We start from the raw sequence: 22,799 nt of genomic DNA, 5'->3' as shown, positions 1-22,799 counted from the left end.
CGAATTGTTCAGCCCTTGTCATCAGTGCAAGTTTGTATCCTTGTCTGTTATAAATGCTTCAGCACACGGCAGAGGCTGGCATTAACATGAGTGATCTGGGTTAGATCTCGCTTATGGCTGTAATGGACCATGACGAGTGTGCCGCTAGACACAACACGCACTTCTCCATTGCTGAAAAATGTCTAAGATCACGCACGCTTCAGCACCTCGACGCCGCTTTCGGCTCTGCGTCATATTCAATGTACAAAGTAGGTGCTGCGTCACCGCAGAAAGCATCGTGTGTATTCCGTTAAACAACATATCCCCGGCACTCGCTATGCTTTCTCTAGATGTAAACGCCCGTTCATAAACTCATGGTCCAATATGCCAGCCCTTTCATCGGCTTCACCGGCGTTCCGAGCGTCGCACCGCACCGCACCGCACCGCACCATCTAATCCAGCAACCCGGCATATCTCGTGAAGGGTAAGCGCAGGTCCGCGCACGGAATAGCCCAATCCAGCTCATTTTTTCCCCGACTTCTTGATGCCCTGCTGTCCGGCGTTCAGCGGACCCTTGCCCTTCGCCTTGGCGGCCATTTCGTCTCTAGCTTTCTTATCTATAGAATGAATCTGATTAGCCGGAGGAACTACTGTCGCATAACGCTTGCTTAGGTAGCGCTAAGGCTACCTTATCTGCTCTCCGCGCAGAGGGCCCACGGTCCGCGCAGTGTGGCTATGGGCAAGGCCGCGGAGTATGCAAGCCTCACGGCAGTTGTGCTGAGGGGGGGCTGGGTATGGGATGTGCGGGAGGGATCGCGCATCACGCACCGGCTTGCTGCTTTGCCTTGAAGGCCTTGTCTTCCTCGTCTTCCTCGCCCGCAGGTTTCTTCTTAGGCTTCTTGTTGTGGATCGGGTTCGTGCCGGCTGCGTGTAACTGTCAGCAGTTTGCGCCTGAGAGTCTTGGAGGGGCGCTCGACGTACTTCCTTGACCTGAAGGCATGGTTGCTGAGCGGAGGGGCTTGAGGGGGCTCGTGAATATGTTGGCGTTGTGTAAAGAGGGTGTTGCTTCGGCAAGCGGTCTTGGCAGTGCAAGTGGGATGAGAATTTAGCCCTGCAGGCAGTGAGGCTGAAGATTAGTGGAGGCGGAAGCTGAGGAGCGGGATGCCGAAAACGGGCCGGCGCATGGTCGTCTTGGCAGTCCGAGCAGAAGGCCACGCTGTGATGGCTTGCATGGCTTGCATGGCTGGCAGGATCTGTCTCAACAAACTTGTGGGGGGTAACGTTAGTTAGGCGGAGTACAATATCGGAGAAGGGAGCCATGGAAATCGTTGATGCACACTATGCTTCCATCTTTTCAAAGTCCAATTCCCATTTTGTACAGCACTTGTGCACAGCAAGAATCCAGTACACAAATTGAGGCAGTGGTACGTAGCTATACCTAAGGGCATGTCGCAAATACTATAACTTGCACCTGTATTACAGTCAGAACTGGCTAACAAGTTTCATGCGCTGTAGGCCATTGATGGGAGCCGTCCCAATCGTTAGCGAGACCCGGAAGCACTCATCCTCCATAAAAGACCCTATCATCCCATGTCTTACGCCTTGTTGTAAGTTTCGCTCGAGCCAGCTACGACTCCGTCGATCTCTATGCCAACGTACTTGTCTTGGCCCGCGGGTATGCTGATAGACTTGTAGGAGCGCTGTAGCTGGCAATTTACCCAAAAGACCTCCCAAAAACGGCCTGCTTGCCCAGATGTCGAGCAGATCCCTTACAACAGAACCTGGACCATTCCCGAGTTAAGACCACTGCTTGATGACCGACCAAGCGCCCACACGTGATCAACCGCTCTCAGTCATACGGACCCTTCCTTCAAGGGCAGGAATATGTTCGAATGCCGACTGTCCCAAGGTCCAGTTGTTGAGGTCCCGAACATGAGTCTCGAAGCGACCAGTAAGCCTGAATCTGCTGGTATTCGGGTCCACAAAAAAGGATTCCGTATCGGGAAAAGGCCAGTTCACGGATATGGATATCGCAACGACATTAGCGTTGAACATTCCAGGTTCGTGAACAAAAAGATCGCGAACCGCAGGCCTAGTTCTGTCAGCATGCCTGCTCGGTTGCTACCCGCTGGGTAGCACCTACCATGGAAGATATTCCACCAAAGGGTCGTGCGGAACATAGGTTTGAGAGGCCACTGGCCGAAGCCAGTCAGGTAAACTCTCGAAGTGTTCCTTACATGGAGCTATCTGCCACTTTGAAGCTGTGAGTATGTGCAATCAAGTTTTACTATAGCTATTGGCTTACCCGCATCAGGTCCTTGACAAGCATCGCTGTCGCCAACTTCTCAGGAAACCCACGCTCGGCTAGGTAATGAGCGGCCATACCTGCGGCCCAGGTACCTACAGGTTGGTTTTCCTGTGGAATGCCCGTCCTCAGCGTGGTCTCAACATCAACTTCCGGTGGACCTAGAACCAACGATGGATGATGACCGTCCACTATCAGTTGTCTGCGTGATTGGACGTATGCGGAGGACATTGTGCTTATGGCTGAAGGTGACAACCGCGGGTAACTACCTCCTAGCTGGCTAACGTTCCCACTTTGGCTGGACGTCGCATAGCCTTCAGCTGCTGGAAATTTGCCATGGCTTGGCACAACTGCACTGCTACTGGTTAGTCAGTCTACCGATCAACTACTGGTTGCGCGTTCGTGCCAAGGCTAACCTGCTATCAGGCAGCGTAGAAGCATTCGATGAAGTTTCTGCATACGACGCTGGGTTGCCCATATGGCTGAATTCGTCCTCGATTGAGTAACTCCATGTTGTCTCGTCGGCTGTATACTGCGAATAAAAAGGACTTTCGGCTGACGACCAACTGCTTTCCGACTAAGACAAATCGTCAGTACTAAAGCCGAGTTTAAGAGGATATCTGCATCATTGAAGCTATGGGCTTCAGTGCTCATACGTACAACGGGAGTCTGCTGAACGTTGGAATCCCCTTCGGGAGTGTATCCGGAAGTGAACGAGGAGCTGGGCACTTCGAGACGCGTAACGGATCTGGTAGTTGTATTACCTCGTATGGGAGGAGCTTCCGTCATTGGACCTTCGCCTTGCAGTATCCTTCTAACCTCCTCGACAGACCGGGCAGCAAAGCCGTTTTCCTGGATCTCGACCGCGAGCTTGGCAGCTGCTTCTCTCTCAGACGACGTCGCGAAGAGAGGCAGAATTGACTTGAGGTCTTCGAGCTCTTTCTCGAGTTTCCTTACGTTCACTCGCAGCGTACCTTGCCATCGATGCTCCTCGCCCATGTCGTAGCCACACTGGGTTCCCTTTTGGGCGCACGTATTGCAGGTCGGCCGAATACCATTGCACTGAGTCCGTAACGAGTTTGTCAGTGAAAGACCAGTTGATCCTGACCGGTCGAGGCGCACCTTGCTCTTGCGTTTCTTGCATGGCACACATGCGATGGCCGTGATTCGACCCCTCTTCGACTGGAGTTTTGGGTTCGTCACATTTGGTGTCGGGGGCTCTTGCCCGGGTTCAATCGTCCGTTGCGGTGGAGCAGGTCCAACCTGGATGGGTCGATACATTGGCTAGCAAAGTATCGGAAAGCGTTTCTAGTCCGGCAAACATGGATTGGCTGTAATTAAGAGGATGCTCGAGATGCAGGTTCTAACACGCTCGAGTTGTTATCGTAGGTGGAAGCGACAGTACGGTCGGACTCCTCAAAATGGTTCTCGTTGCTTAACAGGCGGACTGCAGAAGACTTGTCAGAGAAGCGCAAAGCAGGTGATTGTGTGGCGAAAGGCTCCATGGTGGTGTACAACAGAACAGGCAACGAGGTCGGCTTGCGTTTGCGTTGTCGCTCGATGTGAGAGCAGAGCCTTCGCTTGGAGTTCGAGGTGACATTGGATGAGACTCTTTGCTGACTCGACTAACCTACTGTGCGCCAACCGTTGCAGTTTCCCTCAATCAGTCAACGTTCGCGGACTACCCTCCGAAGCCCTACGCAGGGGTCTTTCTGGTGGCCGTGCAGGGGAAATCGTCTCTTCAAGGATGGTCAACTGGAAAATCACGCCGTCAGCCGCAAGGGGTCCATTGCTCGGAGTTTACTCACTATCCTACAACTTTGCCGGATGATCTATGGACTTCGACGTTTCAAAGGGGAGAAACACGACGAATGCATTAACAACACACCTGCACATGCTGGCGGGCACCACCAGATAAGGACCGTGCGGTGGACGAAACTTTAGCACCACTTACTGTCTTTGATGCCAATCCCAATAAGCCACGGCAGCTGAGTCTCTAGTCCTTTCGCTCGAATCCGCAGGTCCAACTGTAGCACCAATGGAACGAAGTCCGGAGCCTTTGCTGGGAAAAAACTCGGGCAATGAAAAATCGGGCAATCCGAGACGCGCATCTGAGATCAGGCTTCGCCATGCTTTTGGAAAAAGAGCATACCATTGAGCATCGTGCGTGGCATATCTCTCTGCATCCTGCATAGAGGGGTACGAGTCCATTTCATCCTAGCACCTCAGTCTCGAACTCCCCATTGAGGTAGTCCGGCCAACACCTCGTACCCAACGGCCTCTAGGGTAGCGCATCATGAGTCTTTTGTGTTCTATACCTACTCAAATGTCAGCTAAATTGGATTGATGGTGAGCGCGCCCTGTTCGGAAACCAACAGCGCTGCATCCTCAAGCGCGTGCTGCAGATCATTGCTAGGACGGCTCCGACCGCCGAGTTGGTGGACCAGAGCTTAACTGCATGCTGCCTGGGGCTTCAGAAGTGTTGAACGATGGCGAGCTGTGGACAAAGACTTTCATGTTCAACTGCGAGAGTTCTGCTCCCTCACGCAGTGCAAAACCCCCCGACTGGCACAGGTCAGCACGTTTTGGTATCCCGAGGACTGGCCAATCAGTCAGCCCTGTCGGAACGGAACCGAGATCCGAACAGCGATTAAGCATCGCCGCTAGCACTTTGGCGTGGTCCAGAACTTCCGGCGGGCAAAGCCCTCTCCGCCAGCTGCCGCACGCCACAGACGTCGTCAGTCCGGGAGCTTCAGCCACAGCTTCGAAAGCCATGACTGCAATCACTCAACACCATTAACAAACACTAGGTCTACTTCTCGGACCGATGATTACATGGGCATCACGCGATTCCGCTTGAGAAATCTTCGTTGAGATTTCTCAAGCGGTCATCACTTAGTCAAGTAGCAGCGGACTTGATGGCGAACGCAACCGTCAGCCGGGGCAAGAATCGTCGACGGCAGCTGAACCTGGTCCCTTGTCTCTAGGCCCTGCAGAAAAGCAGAGGTGGCCGGTGCCACAAGCCGAAACTGCATTCCGCATGTGAACGATCATCGGGAGGGATTCCGAGAGTCACTCGATGTGTGTGGTACAGTAGAGTTGATAGCAGATTCATCACCTCTTAATCCGCGCCCCGCGCTTATGCATACAAAGGGGCCCTAGGTGCGGGCTGACTGCGCTCCCTGCTGCATACCTAGCTCCTGGTGGCAACTGATCGTTCATGTAGCTGGTCTCGGTGGGGCTTTTACGTTCTGTCAACTCCTCCGATGTTTTTGATTGACTATGAGTCCTGTGTGCCACTATGCAAGACTACCTTGCAAGACGGCACGGGAGCAGGGGGCGCAGCCAGCCCGCACCTGGGACCCTTGTATCCTCTGCAGGGCCGTGCATCCAGTTTATCCCCATATCCATGGCCTTTCTCGAATCCTGTCACATCCACATGCCTCTCTCCGGAGCAACGACAGACCAATCTGCCATATCATCATGAATGAGGGTGAACGTCCATGTATGACTGCAAAATCACACCTTCACCACCGCGGCGAGCACCTGATACTCGAATATTACACGCTTAGACACTAGGCTACCCTTTGTTGTGCTTTACTAGCGACACAGTATACTCATCATGATCTAAGGAGAAACTTGCTGCTTTTTCCCTTACACAGGGAGCTTTTCACTTGGTACTTTCCCAAGGCACCATCGTGCTGTTCTCTTGAGATCACATTAGCCGCAACGCGCACACAACATTGACGAGTAATCCCCGTTCGGCCAGTGCGGCATCAATGGAGTTTTAACATAGGTCAATCCTTTCAGAGAGCATATATGTTACGGGCCTGAACCTCGGAGCTTACAGGTGATACCCGTCTCCGCTTTCTAGAGATCGCGAAGCACACATCGTCTCAACCTTTTCGTTTGGTCCATCGCAAGCCATTGGAGTTAGACACGCTGGCACTACACCTCTGCCCATCCCATCCAGTCGGTAACATAGCGATGGTGGCGTGCACTTAACGCCCACCGATCGCTGTTCAGTCTGATTAAGCCTTTCATACAGCACCCAGCAATGCGGTTGACACGTGGTATGTGGTGGCCTGATCCCTGACTGTGTTCGTGTAACGGCGTCGACTTTTGCAGTCTATTCAAAATATTCGAAGTCAATGCTTCCATTGACAAAACTTCCCCATACTGTCTAGGTGATTACAGTGCCCTCAGAATCATTATGATGTCGCTCGTACTTCTACTCAGTCACTCCAAACCTCGAGTGATGTGACTGCGGTAAGCAGAAGGATTGACAACTATAACAGTGGGTGCGCTGCCCCCTTTTGGAGGCTCAGGTGCGGAACATCGGCGGACTCCACATGTTTGTAGGCCTATCACCGTCATTGTCTCTCCGTAATGCCGCCGGATGTGGTCCAGCGCTGCTACAGCCACACTCATACCTCAAAGTTGAGTGAAAGGGCGTCTCTAACTGGGCATATGATCCGTCGATGTGTCAGCGGTAATCGTTTCATGTTTTGGAGAGATAAAGACGCAGGAGTTGGACTCTGATGCAATATGGCAGGACTGCAGTAGCAGTAACATAGATTTTCTTGCCGCCCCTGCGGCGGAGGCCAACAAGTCAATTACATGTCCGAAATGCCAGCCGGTGCATCTTTGCCTCCTGAGAAGCGCGGTGGGCTACTTGGGAGCGCAGACTTCGGCCCTAGCCACGACATCGACCTTGTCGAGAAGGGTTACTCGTGAGGCCGCGACCCTTCGGGATAGGATGTCGAGATATGCAGGCGCCCAGCTGACAGGCTATGTCAACTCGTGATCCTATTGTCCCATGCGCCGATGTAGTAATGTGGAGGCTGAGTAGCAGATTATAGCTACACCTTATGGGAAGCTAAAGAACTTGACAGAAATTGAACGCCAGCTGCTTTTAGCATTGGTGCACATCGAGATGGAATCGCTTGAAAACATTCACTTCTTCTCCCCAAGTGCATGAGTGAAGTTGCTCCTGATGTTCGAACCCCCGAGTTTGTTGGACGCACCGGTCACGTGATCGTTTCACCTTGGCGGGACTTTGCATGCGACTGCAGTTCTATGCGCCAAGGTCACTCCGTCACTTCCTCCACCGCGTCTTCATTTTTGCGAGACGACACCTGCCTTGGTCCGCCGATTCTCTCGCTTTCCTGGGCCCAGACTCAGGCTGAACTATACGGCCATCGAGGGAAGGGTACAAACGCTGGTTCGGCTTCTTGACAAGCCTAGAAACTGCCTCGGAAACATTCGCTAACGCTTTGTCTTCGCTTCTCAAGGTTCTGAGCATTTTGTGCTCTTCCAAGAGGCAGGATGAACTCGCACTCGGAATCTGAAGGGGAGGTTATCGAGAAGAAGATCGAGAAGGCAACTACGACACTGCCTTCGGCAAATAGCATCAACGTTGACCGTCAATTCAGAAATGCTTCAGCATCGAGATCATCTAGTGCGTCAGTTGATGAGCGCGCCGGGCGCTACCGATCACGATCGCCTTATAGACATCCCTCGCCCCGCGGAGAGAAGCGTCGCCGGGACGATGACTTCTACGCTGACCGAGCAGACACGAGACGGTTCAAGGTGCATTATGAGGACAGACCGCGCCGGGACCGGGACCGAGACGAGAACCGCAGGCACCGCGTTTCATACGCTGATCTTGACCACGCCGATAGCTCCCGTGGACCGACAAAGAACGACGAGCGTAATGGGAATGATCGTTATGGACAGAGACAGAGATCCGGGCCGGGACATCGTACCAGGAGCCGGTCTCCACCACGTTTCGGCCGCAGTGGGGACCACAACGGCCGCCTCGAAAGGCGTGAAGTAGATCCGCGAAGAGAAGTCCCTTTTCGGAAGTCATACGATGGCCACGGCCGTGACGACGCTAGATATCGGCAGTCACAAGCACAATCAGTGAGCGAAAGGGGAGGCATTCCTTCCGACGCTCGCGTATCAGGACTGAATGCTGAAACTCGTCGTGGTACTCTACAACAGGACAGTGCAAACTCTCGTGCTACTGAAACTTCCAAGTATGGTTGTCCTTGTATGGACGCCATGAGGCCCGTCACTAACTTTTGTCTCAGCAACAGCCGTCTTCCAGTTGACGGTAGACCGGGACCGGGATGGAAGACAGAGACAGAGACAGAGACACGACATGATTCAGCCGACGAGCCGTTTACCGAACCTACGTTAATCGACGAAGCATCGCTGATTGAGCAGCGACGGAGAAAACGCGAAGCCATCAAAGCTAAGTACATGGGCCAAGCCACCCCACTGCTTGTTCAAGCCTTGCAGCTAGGCAGCGACTCAGGATCTGTAACCCCTAGGGTTGAAACTCCAGAACCGAGGCTGGAGCGATCCGGTCAGACCACACATGTTCTGTTGTCTCTATTAGGCTAATGTTTTATCGCAGTTTCGCCTTTGATGTCCCCGATGACTCCGCAGCACGACTCTGTACCTAGTTCACCAGGTTTGATCATTAAGAACGAAAACGATCTGGTGAACTCTACGCGCGCGCCATCGAACACTGTTGATGCAGACGAGCCATCCGCAGCAGACTATGATCCAACTATGGATATGCAAGAAGACAGAGCAAGAGTCGACCGGCGACACAATGCACAAGAGCTCCCTGCGACTGCATACGACGAAACGAAGCCAGACCACCGAAGCGTCCTCCTTCCAGAGTCTATACTGGACCCACAGCCGACCGCAACACAGCCTAAGAGTGACTTTGATATATTCGCTGAAGACGATGACGATGATATGTTTGCGCCGGAGCCAGCCAACCACGTCACCAGCAAGGAGCCATCCAAGGCTGTGCCCATTCCGCAAGCAAAGGAACTCGACATGAGCTTGCTCGATGATTGGGACGATCACGAAGGCTACTACAAGATCATCCTTGGCGAGCTCATTGACGGCCGTTATCATGTGCAGACGAATCTCGGCAAAGGCGTATTTTCCGGTGTTGTTCGGGCTATGGATAGTAAGACCGAGAAATTGGTTGCCATCAAGATCGTGCGGAACAACGAGACTATGTAAGCGGCTGTTATCGTTTATTATTCAAATTTTTCTTTAGAGTCTTATTAACTTGCCTTCAGGCGCAAAGCCGGTATGAAGGAAATTGATATCCTTCAAAAGCTCATGCAGGCCGACCCAGAGGACAAGAAGCATCTCATCCGCCTCGAGCGGTCCTTCGACCACAAAGGCCATCTTTGCATGGTCTTCGAGAATCTCAGGTACGCATTGACCTACTGCTTTCGACGTCGGCGCTAATGTATGTTGCAGCATCAACCTTAGAGAGGTATTAAAGAAGTTCGGCCGTGGTGTCGGTATCAACCTCAAGGCCGTCAGATCATACGCGCAGCAGATGTTCCTCGGGTTGAGCTTGCTGAAGAAGACCAACATCCTCCATGCCGACCTTAAGCCGGACAACGTTCTGGTCAACGAGACGCGCAACATGCTCAAAATCTGCGATCTTGGATCCGCTGCGGACGCTTCAGAAAATGAAATCACGTCCTATCTTGTCAGCCGCTTCTATAGAGCGCCTGAGATCAGTACGTATATCATCACCCTTCTGCTTCCGGATGCCACTGACCTGTTGCCCTCATAGTCCTTGGTATGCCTTACGACTTTGCTATCGATACTTGGTCCGTTGGATGCACGCTCTTCGAACTGTACACTGGCCAGATCCTCTTCACTGGCAAAAGCAACAACCAGATGTTGCGCTCGATCATGGAGTGTCGAGGCAAATTCAGCCTGAAGATGCTGAAGAAGGCCAACTACGCTGGGATGCATTTCGACAATGACCTCAACTTTCGAAGCATGGAGAAGGACAAGATTACCGGCAAGGTCGGTCAATCTCTAATCTTGTCCAAGAAGAGATTGCCCAGAGTGATGCTAACCTCAACCTACTCAGGATGTTGTTCGCATGATGACTATACTTAAGCCTACACGCGATCTGAAATCTCGCTTGTTGAGCGCAACAAAAGGTCTCGATGATGTGGAGATGAAGGAGCTGAACCTCTTCGCCGATTTCCTCGATAAGTGTCTGCATCTGAACCCCGAGAAACGATGCACTCCGAACGAAGCGCTCAAGCATCCATTCATCAACCGGGCAAAGGTGTGAGCAGTGTGGGAAGACTGTCAGTAAGTGATTTGCATGGTTTCCAACCGATTGTGGACAATGCCAGCACCTGAGTGGGTTTCGGTTCTTATATACAGAGTGAGTATCTTGCATACAGGAGGTCTCATGTCACCGGCACATAATCGTCGGTAGCTTAAGTGCCCTGTACTGTTGCCATATTTGCAGCGAGGGCTTCTGGGTGTCGAAAGGGAAGATTCGGGACTGCAATCATGGCTTTCGCGACATGGGAGAAGGCTGAACTAGCACACATTCAAAACTTACGTCCCGAATTCCATCGTACCGGAAGTGATTAGTACGACATACGTTTCACTTGTCAAATAATTTTGCCATGCCACAACAGAGCCCAGTCGACGTATGCTCACAGGCTAGATGAAGGGGGCGACTGCCATCATGGATGTGGACCTGTATATCGATAAGTAAACCATAACCTTGCTCACAGCATGTAATGGTTAGGTAGTTATCGGCGAGGGCTCCATCGTGCTATTAGCGCTACGGAGGTGCGCAGTCGAGCTGGGATCTCGGTGGCTTTCCAAGGCTTGGGGCTGTGCGTTTGGCGGTTTTGGTCAACAGTCAACCTCGACCGCACGCCTCCAAAACAAGCGGGGGCTGCAAGCTCAAGGCACAACCACACCCTTGCCATCATTTTATGGAAACCCAACATGGATTCAAGCCTCAGATGGCTTACCGGGTGAGCATTGTATTGGCTAGTGTGTGCCCTTGACGGCGCAGTAGCCGCGTATTGGTACATAGGTAGGTTGTCATAATCGTAGCGAGGCTGGGGCTGAGCTCTTTTGGCTTGAGAGGCTCTGCTTCAGGCATGCTAGTATAAAATCATGGCCTTGGGACGATTCTCGCGCGCGGACTCCATCCGTGGTCTACGTCGTTTGCCGTCCTTTCCATCTGGGTGATTAGCAGACCTTTCATCGTATCACCATCCACGCATTGTAGTACTTCCATATACCATTCCATTTAGACTTCTGCAATGTCTGGAATTGAAGCAGCTGGTCTAGGATTAGGAGCTGTATCTTTAACCTTCCAGGTTTTCTCAGGATGCATCAAAGGTATCATGGCTCCCCAAGAGAGTCACAACAATGGAACAGGCTGATTAGTACATAGGCTATCAGTTACTGTCGGATGCCAAAGGCATGCCAGCAGAGTGCCAGTACCTGCGCGTTCGGCTGAAGACCGAGCAATACCGACTACTTGATTGGGCCCATGTGGCGCGCTTAACAGAGCGGGATGAAGAACTCCTTATCAGCAATGCCAGCAAAGGCATGTTACTACAGGTCTTGGACCAGCAGGAGCAGTTGCTACTCCGCTTCGGAAGCATCGATGAGAGATGCAAGAAACTGCGACCGCCGCTTCTGTCTGAGATTACGAACCCGAAAGAAGTGGGACTCCTGGAGCAGCCACCTGCTTACACTTCACGAGTCTCAACCATCGTCTCGTCGGGTGGACAGAGTGCAGACTCAGCCTTCGAAACACGCTTTCCGCAGTCAGAGTCCCTGTTGAGGAAGTCGTTGGCATGGGTGGAGAGCCGCCGCAAGTACCCTGCTCAGCTGAAATGGGCGGCCTGGGAGAAAGCTAAAGTCGAGGACTTACTTGTGAAGCTGACAGCCTTCAACGACGTGATGAAAGAGCTGCTCACTGGCCTGCAACTCCAGCAACTGGCCGTTAAGCAGACTAGGACAGAGTTTCAGATCGTGCAGCTACACAGCAAAGTCGACCAGCTCATCGAACTGTTTCAGTCAACCGCCGTGTTATCGGGCATGAACAACAGAGCGTCTGCAGGGCGATTGCACGCCTTCTTGCAGTTGAACATTATGAATGAACCTGCGGATTCGGTACCGCAAAACACAGGCCTGCAAAACCTGGCGACTCTCGCCCAGGTCAAAGCCATGAATTCGGCTATTGACAGCGGAACACTCAACGATGATACGACGACCGATCTGGAAGTGGGTAAATCTAGGGACGAGATCGTGTCAGTCGAGCTCCAACGGAAAGACATCCAGCTCCTGGACGAAGCCAAAGACGGTTCTCTCGATGCGCGTGTGGAAGCCATCTACCAAGACCCTGCCACAAAGAAGAAACAGCAAGTCTGGATCGAGTGGAAACCATACGACCCCCGACCCTTCGACAACGGCCTCGACAACGGCCCCGACGAACACATCCTACGACGGATCAAAGCCCTCGCTGCCCTTCTCAAATGGAACGGCCACACCGACCGCTTCCGCGCACCGCACTGTCTTGGCTATTTCCTTGACAAGGACGACGACAACAACGGCGACGACCGCTGTCGCTTTGGACTGGTCTTTGAGAAGCCCAAGGAAGCCTTCCCGCAAACCAAGCCGCGATCGCTGCTGGAGCTCCTTAAGGATCAAACCCTCAAGATGCCGAGCTTGACAGCCCGCATAGCGCTGGCCCGCGCCACTGCGCAGTGTATCGAGCGTCTGCACGCTGTCGACTGGCTACACAAGGGCCTCCGCAGCCACACTATCCTGTTCTTCGCAGGCAGCAGCGACGAGATTGACTTCAGCAAGCCGTATGTCTCGGGTTTCGACTACTCCCGCCCAGTGCAGAATGATGACATGACGGAGCGGCCGCCGGAGAATCCGGCGCATGACTTGTATCGCCACTCGCGTGTACACGGCCTGATTTCACGGGATATGGGTGGATCCGGGTACAAGAAGAGCTATGATATCTACAGCCTAGGTATCATCTTGCTGGAGATCGTTCACTGGAAGCCAATCGACGAGATTCTGGGGATTGAAGACTTGAAGAAGGTCCGCCCGAATATAACGCGTGATGTCAGGAAGCGTCTGCTGGGCGAAGAAGACTTCTTGTGGTATGTGAAAGCAAACGTTGGGAACACGATGGAGGGTGTAGTCAAGGCTTGTTTGCAGGGGCCGGAGGCTTTTGATATTGAGGATGGAGCGGACGAGAAGGACGAACTTGTTGGTGAGAAATTGCAAAGGGAGTTCTATGATAAGGTAGTGATGAGGCTGGAAAGCATGATTGTGTAGTAGTTTGGGAGAGCCACATTGAATAGTGGGTGGTTGATGTGTTTCTGCTTGGCGTTCTCGCACGATACTCGCGCCCGTAGCTTCCTCGTCAATTCGTGCGATACCAGTCTGTGCCCAAACCCCTCCTTTCATCCATAGGTCATCGCCGGACGTGAGATGCCTCCAATTTACTCCGCTCCGCTCTATGAGCCAAGTCTTGGGCCCAGGACGACAGGCATGCAATCAAAATACAGTATCCACAATGCACAATCTGAACCGAAGAGATCGCCTAGTATCCAACGCCTATCAGGTAATCGGCGAGCTGCTCCACCGTGTTTGCGGCAGCGCCCGGCTGTACGGTCTCGGGATAGTGCGTGACGAGGAGCGCTTGCGTGGTCTTGACGATGACGATGCCTTCTCTGCCCTGTCGTGTGTGGTTGCGTTAGAGGTGCGGCATCCACGGAAGAAAGTGAGGATATGGCGGTGCTTACCTTCTTGCCGTACAGACTCCGCTCGTCCGCCTTTAGCACGATGAACTTCTCACCGGCTATGTGGAGGCCGGTCGACTGAACTGCCTTGACGCCGGTTGCATCGCCCTTGTCTTTGAATGCATTGACGACTTCCCGCATCTCGTTTGGTGAGACCTGGTGTCTCGTCAGCGCCTGAGTGGCGGGGAAGGCTTCCAGAATTGTGTCGGCCAATGTGTGCAGGTCATCCCGCTCCCGATAACCTCGTCATGTATGCTGCTGAAGCCCTTGTCGCCCACAGCGTTTGCCCAAATGCGAAGGAGTCATTGACGCACCGTGAAGCCAGGCGAGGCGGCCCAAACGCTATTCCCCTCGGAGTTGAAAATGGCGGCCTTGTCTACGTTGCCGGTGCCGACGAGGCTGGATCAGACATTAGAGCTGTGAACCATGTGGCTCGGCGGAGAGAAGGCGTTTACCTCTGGTCCACATACGCTACACTTGGTGTTAGCACGGGCAGAGATATTAGCGTCCGGCACAATCAGACGAACCTTGCCAAGACATGGTGTTTGCGGCGCTACTGTGGGTTCCGAAGGTCTTCTTGGGGTGAAGAATGTGTTATGCTCAGTCTGCTTTGACTGAACAGGCGAGATTCGAGATCAATAGGTGCGAAGGTGGGAGAATGGAGTTGAGCGTGTTGTGGTGGGAGGTGTTGAGTGGGATTTGAAACAACACGAAAATCGCCGAACTGCCCCGCTGCCCGCAGCAGCCGCAGCCTCGCGACTGCCCCGCGGACAGACCTGGCCCTAGTGGCCGAAGGCCTTGTTTTGATAACTACCGTACACGTGTAAAACAACCTGACTAACAATTTTGGACACACCGTCTCCGAGCTAACGATATCGCATCGGGGCCGTTCTCACCGCGATGGCAGACCTGCTGAGCCAAACGTCAGACGCAACGGTGGACAACGCGCTGCTTGCTTGGTTTCCTCATTTTGGTTCCACACCAACGAACCTAAAGGAACGCGCCCCTCTCAAGGAGTCTGAGTTGCGTGGTATATCAGATGTTCTTCGTCGAACAGGTAGAGAAGCTTGGAGCTGTATTCCAAGAGTCTACACAGTCCTTCGGATCATCAATCAACTTCAAGCTATCGATAGGTTCGTCAACTTGGGGGTGTCTGATATCTGGTTCCCCTTCACCGCAAATACGTTACCAGACACTCTGAGGTCCTCGGCGAAGTCAGCTTTTCTGAACGCTCAACGGCTCGTGCTTACGAAGGCCTTGTCTTTGGAGCAAGAAGATGGAAAGCATAGACACTTCTTAGATCCCGCAGAGCTTCCTTTCACTAAGATTGCCGGACTAGGAAGAGGGAGTTTTGGATTGGTGGATCATGTAGTGAGCACCATCAGCCACAGGGAGTATGCGAGAAAGCGTATACCGAGAGGCCGGACCTTCCATAACGACCGAAAGGTCCTCAAAGACTTTGAGAACGAGCTATCCAACCTCAAGAAGCTCTCACATTATCACATTATCGAGCTCGTCGGCAGTTATACAGATTCAAGATCTGTCTGTCTTCTTATGGCACCTATTGCAGATTGCAACCTGAAGGAGTACCTAGACGCGGAGCTCACGACTGAGCGCCGCTCACCACTGTGCAACTTCTTCGGCTGCCTGACGTCCGCTGTTCATTATCTACACTAGAACCGAGTCCGACATAAAGACATTAAACCACAGAACGTGCTTGTGAAAGGTGGCGATCATGTTTACCTGACAGACTTCGGACTGGCTTTAGATTATTCGGAAGCCGGTCGCAGCACCACCACCGCAGAAGTAGTCAAAAGCCCACGGTATTGCTCGCCCGAGCTAGCGGCCTACCGTCCTAGGAACACAGCCTCTGATATCTGGTCGTTGGGTTGTGTCTTCCTCGAGATGTGGACAGTGATCAGAGAACGCACCGTTACTGAATTGACTGCACATCTTGAATCCACCGGGTCACGGTCCAACCTCTACTACTCAAATATCGAGGGCATCAATTCGTGGTGCTCTTTGAACGCAACGCGCCTCAACACTAGAGCAGTGGATGCTCCATTGGCGTGGATCGAGAACATACTTGTGGAAGCGCCAGATCGACGTTGGACCGCAAGTCTTCTGCTCGATCAGATTCAGGAGGCTAGTAATGGGCCCAGCTTCCACCCAGACTACTGCGGAACGTGCTGTCTGGAAGGTTCTGGGCTAGTGGGGACCGTACACTCACCAACCGGGACCGATGAAACGTTCTATGAAGGGGCGGAAGACAAAAACAATGGCTTGGATGCGAGTGACCTCGCTTCGCTAACCACATCATTGGCACTGGCGACTAAGAATCATCCCGCCGCGGAGCACCGACAACAGCACGACGAAGAACCGCACCGCCAAACATCTAGGGCTTGTGTCGAAGAAAAGGGAACAACAATCCCCTCCAGGCGTGATCCAACAGAGAACCCCCGCCGGAAGGGCAAGGACTGGGATTGCCTCTCCATCGGGAGCTCCTCCAGCGATTACGAGTGCTCCTCCAGCGTTGACGAGTGCTGTGGCACAGTGTTCGGCATCGTGCGAACGTCCAGCGAACGAGGGTCCTCTCGTTCACCTCGCCCGGCACGACGTCTTACGATACAGACGGTCAGGTGGTTATTAGCTACTTTAAGCAATCTCATAGCTAGTTTCAGTCAGAGGCTGAATTCCTAAGGTCTTAGCATAGCTGTTTTTGTAATTGCTAATCCTGTACGGTGGAGTGGAGTAGTTACTTAGATTTATAAGCATCTAATTATCCAACTAGTGTAGTGCTTATATCTTAAAACCCTGTTAGGGCCTATAATATTATAGCCTAAGACTCTAAATAGCGAGCGGCCATCTAAAGCACTAGACGATAATGGCGAGCCAAACGGACGACTATAAGGCGATAGACTGCCAATCTCAGCGAAAACGGACTACAGCGAAAGAGTATCGCAATGTGGCCGTGCTGCTCCTCAATTGGGCCGATGACCTTGACAATACCAATTGCAAGCAACGGGTGAGTGCATACCAACATTCAGTTGGGCACAGGCAGAGCCGTGACGGGTATGATAGATTTGTACTTGCAAAGTACAACAGAGCTTCATGTGTGCGAAGGGACGCTTCAGGAAATCAACAGAAGTTATACTTTAGTCATAGCTGAAACATCACTCACAAATCTGTTTGCTTCATGTGCAGGTACCTCGTTGTTTGTTTCCTATGATCCAAGCAGCAGCCTTGATCACAAACTGCTTCCTAAAGCTTGTATGGTATGAAATTTTATCTTCTAACTGTTCTTACAGACGCAACAATTGGAGATCACCTTCCATGACTTGTTCGAATACAGAACTCAGATAGAGGAGATCGGATCCTATCCATTAGCTCAAAACCAGCTCAATCACATGGTGGCAAGATTTGTAGCCGACAATGACGGACCAGACAGTTTGTTAATCGTGTATTACTCAGGGCTCTTTTCGTGGACAGAAGAAGATGGAACGAGGCTCCACGGCCAAAGGTCCGGACTCAATCTTGATTCTCGAAATTCCGTAAGATGGGATGTGGTGGAGCAAAACCTGCTCCACGGCCCAGAAGGGGATATCCTGGACATCTTCGATGCTTCTTACGCGGTTGATCCTTGTAAGGAGGACAGTACCTACAGAGAGGGTTCAGTAGTATAACTAAGCAACCCGAAACCAGCGTCGAAAATCGATTCAAACCTGACGAAGGCGCTACAGAATAGCACCAGTGATATAAAAAGAATTGGAAGTCCCGGAAAGACCGCCAAGGAACACACGACCACACGCAGATATCAGCTACTTACATCCAGCGGCTCCGCTTACCCTCTTAACAAGCCGGAACCACGGTTCATAACAGCAGCATTGATCGAATCGCTGACTCAATTAGTGAGCGAACGAAGCAAGTTCCCTACCACTTACCAGGGTTACACCTTCCGCAAAGTGCCGCAGCAAAAGCTTCCGCTAGGAGAAAAGGTCGATTGGAGACACGCCCATAGAACCGAGATGCCTATAACATCAGACGAGCTTGAGAAGCGCCTTCGAGAACGTCGCCTTAAGATCAAGAAAACTGTGTCTGACGAATTTATGTCTTTAACGGCTGAGAACCAGAAATCGCAGGTTATTCGACTGGCCGAGGAGAAGGAGAGCGAGGAAGAGAATCAATACGCAGAATGGACGTTAGCGAGCGTATAGACTAGAATTTTAATTGTCCAGATCGGTTGGACGTCGATAGAGACTGCTGCCATCAACGTAATTCTACAACGTCGGCCGAGGGACGCCCCCCTCGTCTGTGTGTCCATGCTGGTAGACAGAATCAACATGCAGCCGCGACATCGAGACAAACCGTGCCCCATCTTCAATCGCTTAGGGCTCAGCCAACAAGACATCTGTCTTCGGCCCTAGTCCGAAAATTCGAATGAGACATTGGCGGATGCAGGCCCAGTCAACATGGTCTTGGACGCAGATACCTGACATCTATAACCTGATAGTCAACGTGGTAGTGGCCCTGTTGGAAGCTTCTGGTTCTTTTGTCAATGCTACAGGGGGCTGATGTCGGTAGATAAGTGTAGGACTTGCAGCGATATCCGTTGCCGGTACGTAATATGTGTTAGTTGCAAATATAAACTTGGATCGGACTCTCTCCAGGTGATTTCAGCTAAGATGGATCAACGGAGTGCATTATGTTTGAGCAAAATGGCACAGTATTTACTCTAGTGAGTGCTCGACGTTAGGGCGGTCAAGTGTATGCTTCGTGTATGCTTAGTTCTTTCCTCGTGATACCTGTTGTCAACTTGCGGTTTGCGGTCGAGCAGCGAGCTCGCATCACCAAGCTTTATGAATCTGACCTGAGTTCAGCGGTGGACATCGAAGGTGAATCAGGTAATCTTAAAAATGTAAGCTTGTCCTCTGCAGCATGCAACCATCCATTCTGCTCTCAAACTGACAAGCACATCTTTTTAGTGTAGGCAGCAAACCGCCTTTACGAACGCCAGCCCGTCAGGCAGCGGAGAGATGCCACCAAGAAACCCTGGAACGACAGTTGTGGGAAAAGACAAAAGGTAGAAAACGAAGACAGCTTCAGAAGTAGATAATCATGATACAATCCCATCCTTCTGCGCTCCGCGCATTAGAGAACGAGTATAGGGTGGACTTCCATCCCACGTTCGCTGCCCCGAGGAAACAAAGCCCAAGAGCAATCCCCTCGCCTTCATGCTGAAAATACCCGCCAAGCCTCAGCCGTTAGTATCGACAACTTAATTTCCGCCATGCTCAAGGCTGTCCAGCTTTCTCTCAACGCCAAAATCCTAGTGCTGGGTGTAATTTCCACCCCAACCTCCACGTCCATAGCTCCCACCATAGTTCGAGAACCCAGAACCATAGCCCCCATATCCACCGGCCTGATTATTCTGTGCACTGCTCTGATGTCCGCCAAGTCCTCCAAAGCCGCCATACTGGGAGCCCTGGCCGCCGCCAAGGTGGCCCGGATAGCCGCCAAAGCCCTGCTGATGCGACTGCGGGGGCGGAAGGCCCGATTGCGATCCTACACCAGGCGTATTATTGGTAGCCGAGCCAGGACGACCCGGCTGGCCGAGCGCAGAGGGGCTGGGTCCAGACTTCGCGTCGCTGCCGAACGGCTTCAGGGCGTCAGACGGATCCGTGTTGCTCTGGTGGGCGCTCTGCTGCTGGCCATAGCCCTGAGACTGGCCTGGGAATCCGCTCTGGGAGCGGCCGAAGGGGTCCGACATGCCGCTGTAACGAGCGTCTTGCGATGAGATTTGCGTGGGTTGGGTCGAGCCAGAGCGGGAGTATTCGCTGAGACCGCCAGTGAGACCGGTGTCGCGGCCATGCATGGATGAGGCGCCGAAGCCGCCGGCGGCGGGAGAGGATGAGTATTGATCGTGGGAGGTCTGCGGTGACATGCCGTAGCCGTGGTGGGGCTGGCCGTACATGCCGCCTTTGCCGCCGAAGGGTCCACCGTAGCCGTGCTGCGCGGACTGGTTCATGTAGGCGGCGTAGTACGGGCTGTTGTAGTACGGGTGGTTAGGATATCCGCCATAACCATATCCAGACTGTCCGTATGGCTGCTGGTGGAGTTGCTGCGCCTGTTGCGACTGGGCGCCTGCATGTTGTTGTGCAGCCAGCGTAGGATTCGGCGTGTTGTGACCACTGTTTTGGGCTTCACCGTAGCGTGACGGGACCTGTTTTAATAAGTTAGGCGGCTTGATAAGAGATACTGATGATTGGGGTTCTTCCTGGCGGGAGACAGGGAAAACAGGATGATATGGGTCGGTTAATGGGCTAGCTGAGTCGTCTTCATGATTGCTTACCTGTTGTGACTGGCTCGTCGGATAAGCAGAGTCGGCAGCAGATGCGCCAAACGCACTGCCGGTTCTCTGCTGAGAGGCGCCAGCGTCTTGCTGACTGGTGCTTCCTTGCTGACCGTAACCAGCGCCGTAAAAGTTGCCATAGGCATTTCGTGACTGGTCTGAGGTGTAGTAAGAGGAATGGTCGGAAGGCGCAGACGAGAATCCGCCGAGCTGCGACGGCACCTGCTGCTGAATCTGGGACTGTTGTTGGCTTGGATAGCTCTCCAGATGGCTCTGACGACCGGTCTGCTGGCTGAACGGATCGTAGGCTTTCGGCAACGGGGCTGACTGCTCAGACGGCAGGATTGGCTGATCATAGCGGCCGTATTGACTGTATTGCTGACCACCATGAGGGGCTTGCTGTGGCATTACTTGAGCACCCAGGGTGTTCTGGGGTGAATGTTGCTGGGCAGTCTGTTGCTGCTGCTGTGGCACCGACGGAAGACCAGCTTGCTTCGGTGTAGGAAGAGTGTCTTGAATAGGAGCTTCCGATGGCAGCGATGGCTGCCGAATCGCAGGGGGCAAGGAAGCCCTGGGTGCGGCAGGCGATTGCTGGGGCGGCTGAGTGCGCGTCTCGGGCTCCTCTCTATCATCATCCACATCCAGATCTGCGTCACCGTTTAGGCCCATACTGCCGAACTGCACTGCAGCCCGATCAACAGCATGATTGCCTGGCATGACGACAGCCTCTTGCTGCTCCATAATCCTCCGCTGGAAGCTAGCACTGCGTCCCGGCGCTCCGGTAGCCTTGAACGCACTGGTTGCGAAGCCACCCATTGGCGGGCGGCTGATGGGTGGTTGCTGACCTGGAGGCAAGGGCGTCGCGACGCCTATATCCCGCGAGCTCGCAACGGTGCTAGCAGCGGTTTCGGTGGGCGCAGGCACAGAGGCGTCAGGGAGATGTTCCAGATTGTCTTCCGTCAGTTCGTCCTTGGATGGCGTGAGCTGTAGTGCAGCCTCTTCGATCTCAGCTTCTGGGGTTGCCTCTGGGGGCTCGACCGGTATAGTAGAAGGCTCCACTTCCGGAGCTTCGTCAACAACGGGCGGGACTGGCAGGGCTTCCGGCTCTACTTCTACTTGCGCGGCATCCTCTTGCACCTCAGGGATCTCTACTGCTGGCGGCAATCCGACTTCAGCTAGGGGCGGTGCCATAGCAGCTGGTTTAGGCGGAGCCGGAGCCGGCTTGGGCTTGGCAAACATGCTTGCCCAAGTTTTCTTTGCGCCGCCTTCAGATATAAGACTGCTCTTCTGACCCTCTGACGCAGTCGCAGGAGTAGCGGTCGAAGCAGCGGTGCTCGCCCATTGCGCCTCCGGAGCGGCTTCGCCAGTGTTCGCTGCAGCCGACGTATCCCATGAGTCGTTCTCTTTGCCCTCAGTCGGAGCGCTGGCTTCCCAGGCAGTTGACTCTGTTGTAGGAACGGAGGCCGGACCAGAGGCAGTGCGTGCTCCATTGGTACCCGTCTGAGTTCCGCCTCGACCACCTCTAAATGCTCCACGGCCGCGTTCAGGACGTCCTCGTGCGCCACGAGCGCTGTCCGGCCCACCTCTACCACGGGCTGAACGGGATGAGGAAGTCGCGGTATCCGCGCCGGGAGTGAAGCCCTCCTTGGCTTTGGAGCGGGACCTGTCCTTGGTCTTCTTTGGGACTTCGGAGAATTGGGATACGTTGCCTGAACAATTTTAGAGTCAGCAACGAGCTCCAGTAGCACACGAATCACAGTAACAGCATGCAAACGACATTCTAGAAAGCATGTGGTCGCGCGCGGGTATGATGGGTAGTGGAGAAGGTACCTTCAGTGATTCGCTCAATGGTGCTCTGCAGGTCTCCATCGGACTCCTGAAGAGCCAGGACAAGATCGACGTCCGTCCAAGCCGGGAACAGCTCTTTCAGCATGCTCAATTGAGAGGAGTACTTCTTCTTCAGCTCGCCGAGTTCGCCTTGATCTGCCGAGGTGTCGACTGCGGTGTCCTGAAGATCTCCATTCGTCTGTTTGGTGGTGCGCGGTGCGCCTCTATAACCACCTCTACCGCCGCGGGCTGAGCTTCTGCCGCGCGAAGCGGCAGGCCGAGTTTGGACTTCGGACATTGTGTGAGCAGCTTAGAGGCTGTAGACCTTCGCTGACAAAATCAGATGTGAGGGAGGTTTGTGGGAAGTGCTGGGTGAAGGGTGAGGACTAGGTGTAGATGACGATGGAAAGGGTCGGTCGACAAGTGCTGCCAGGCACGGGAGCAAACTTCAGTCGGTCAAGAGAACCAGCAGCGGCCAGAACGGGCGGTATCGGTTCGAAGAGATGGTCGAGAAGGTTAAGGGACGGGGTTCAGCAGAGGCATGTGTGGTTTGTGTACGATCTGAGGTTTGATGCAAGGCTAAGGTGTCTGTCTGTGTGTCGAGTGAGCGAAGACGAGCCTGGCGTTTCGCGTGTCAAGCTCCGTGAAACTCCAGCCAAGCCAGGCGGCTACTTCCGGCAGCACCACATCACCA

The 22,799-nt window shown here is 53.3% G+C and overlaps 7 protein-coding genes across 7 annotated transcripts; 3 read left to right on the top strand and 4 right to left on the bottom strand.

The window, feature by feature from the left end:
* Positions 1 to 501: 501 nt before the first annotated feature.
* Positions 502 to 979, bottom strand: W97_04042 (uncharacterized protein; the record flags this gene model as incomplete). The annotated part of the gene is made up of 3 exons (XM_007781936.1): positions 502 to 596; positions 808 to 903; positions 961 to 979. The coding sequence occupies 3 exons, from the start codon at positions 977 to 979 to the stop codon at positions 502 to 504; spliced, it is 210 nt and encodes a 69-aa protein (XP_007780126.1).
* Positions 980 to 1,818: 839 nt separating this feature from the next.
* W97_04041 (uncharacterized protein) lies at positions 1,819 to 3,565 on the bottom strand (the record flags this gene model as incomplete). Its single annotated transcript, XM_007781935.1, has 6 exons — positions 1,819 to 2,071; positions 2,123 to 2,232; positions 2,285 to 2,642; positions 2,701 to 2,861; positions 2,945 to 3,346; positions 3,407 to 3,565. 6 exons carry the CDS (start codon positions 3,563 to 3,565, stop codon positions 1,819 to 1,821), a joined length of 1,443 nt encoding a protein of 480 aa, XP_007780125.1.
* Positions 3,566 to 7,612: 4,047 nt separating this feature from the next.
* Positions 7,613 to 10,421, top strand: W97_04040 (CMGC/DYRK/PRP4 protein kinase; the record flags this gene model as incomplete). Its single annotated transcript, XM_007781934.1, has 7 exons — positions 7,613 to 8,325; positions 8,380 to 8,657; positions 8,709 to 9,330; positions 9,394 to 9,531; positions 9,581 to 9,849; positions 9,906 to 10,144; positions 10,212 to 10,421. The coding sequence occupies 7 exons, from the start codon at positions 7,613 to 7,615 to the stop codon at positions 10,419 to 10,421; spliced, it is 2,469 nt and encodes an 822-aa protein (XP_007780124.1).
* Positions 10,422 to 11,421: 1,000 nt separating this feature from the next.
* On the top strand, positions 11,422 to 13,462 carry W97_04039 (uncharacterized protein; the record flags this gene model as incomplete). The annotated part of the gene is made up of 2 exons (XM_007781933.1): positions 11,422 to 11,500; positions 11,556 to 13,462. The coding sequence occupies 2 exons, from the start codon at positions 11,422 to 11,424 to the stop codon at positions 13,460 to 13,462; spliced, it is 1,986 nt and encodes a 661-aa protein (XP_007780123.1).
* Positions 13,463 to 13,730: 268 nt separating this feature from the next.
* Positions 13,731 to 14,070, bottom strand: W97_04038 (uncharacterized protein; the record flags this gene model as incomplete). Its single annotated transcript, XM_007781932.1, has 2 exons — positions 13,731 to 13,865; positions 13,933 to 14,070. 2 exons carry the CDS (start codon positions 14,068 to 14,070, stop codon positions 13,731 to 13,733), a joined length of 273 nt encoding a protein of 90 aa, XP_007780122.1.
* Positions 14,071 to 14,829: 759 nt separating this feature from the next.
* Positions 14,830 to 18,143, top strand: W97_04037 (NEK protein kinase; the record flags this gene model as incomplete). The annotated part of the gene is made up of 4 exons (XM_007781931.1): positions 14,830 to 15,588; positions 15,640 to 16,494; positions 17,238 to 17,571; positions 17,632 to 18,143. 4 exons carry the CDS (start codon positions 14,830 to 14,832, stop codon positions 18,141 to 18,143), a joined length of 2,460 nt encoding a protein of 819 aa, XP_007780121.1.
* A 1,112-nt stretch (positions 18,144 to 19,255) lies between these two features.
* Positions 19,256 to 22,403, bottom strand: W97_04036 (uncharacterized protein; the record flags this gene model as incomplete). The annotated part of the gene is made up of 3 exons (XM_007781930.1): positions 19,256 to 20,149; positions 20,279 to 21,987; positions 22,109 to 22,403. The coding sequence occupies 3 exons, from the start codon at positions 22,401 to 22,403 to the stop codon at positions 19,256 to 19,258; spliced, it is 2,898 nt and encodes a 965-aa protein (XP_007780120.1).
* Positions 22,404 to 22,799: the final 396 nt, after the last annotated feature.

The sequence above is a fragment of the Coniosporium apollinis genome, assembly GCF_000281105.1.
Source record: "Coniosporium apollinis CBS 100218 chromosome Unknown supercont1.17, whole genome shotgun sequence".
NCBI classification, from domain to species: Eukaryota; Fungi; Ascomycota; class Dothideomycetes; genus Coniosporium; species Coniosporium apollinis.
This window is presented reverse-complemented; position numbering and strand designations above follow the sequence as displayed.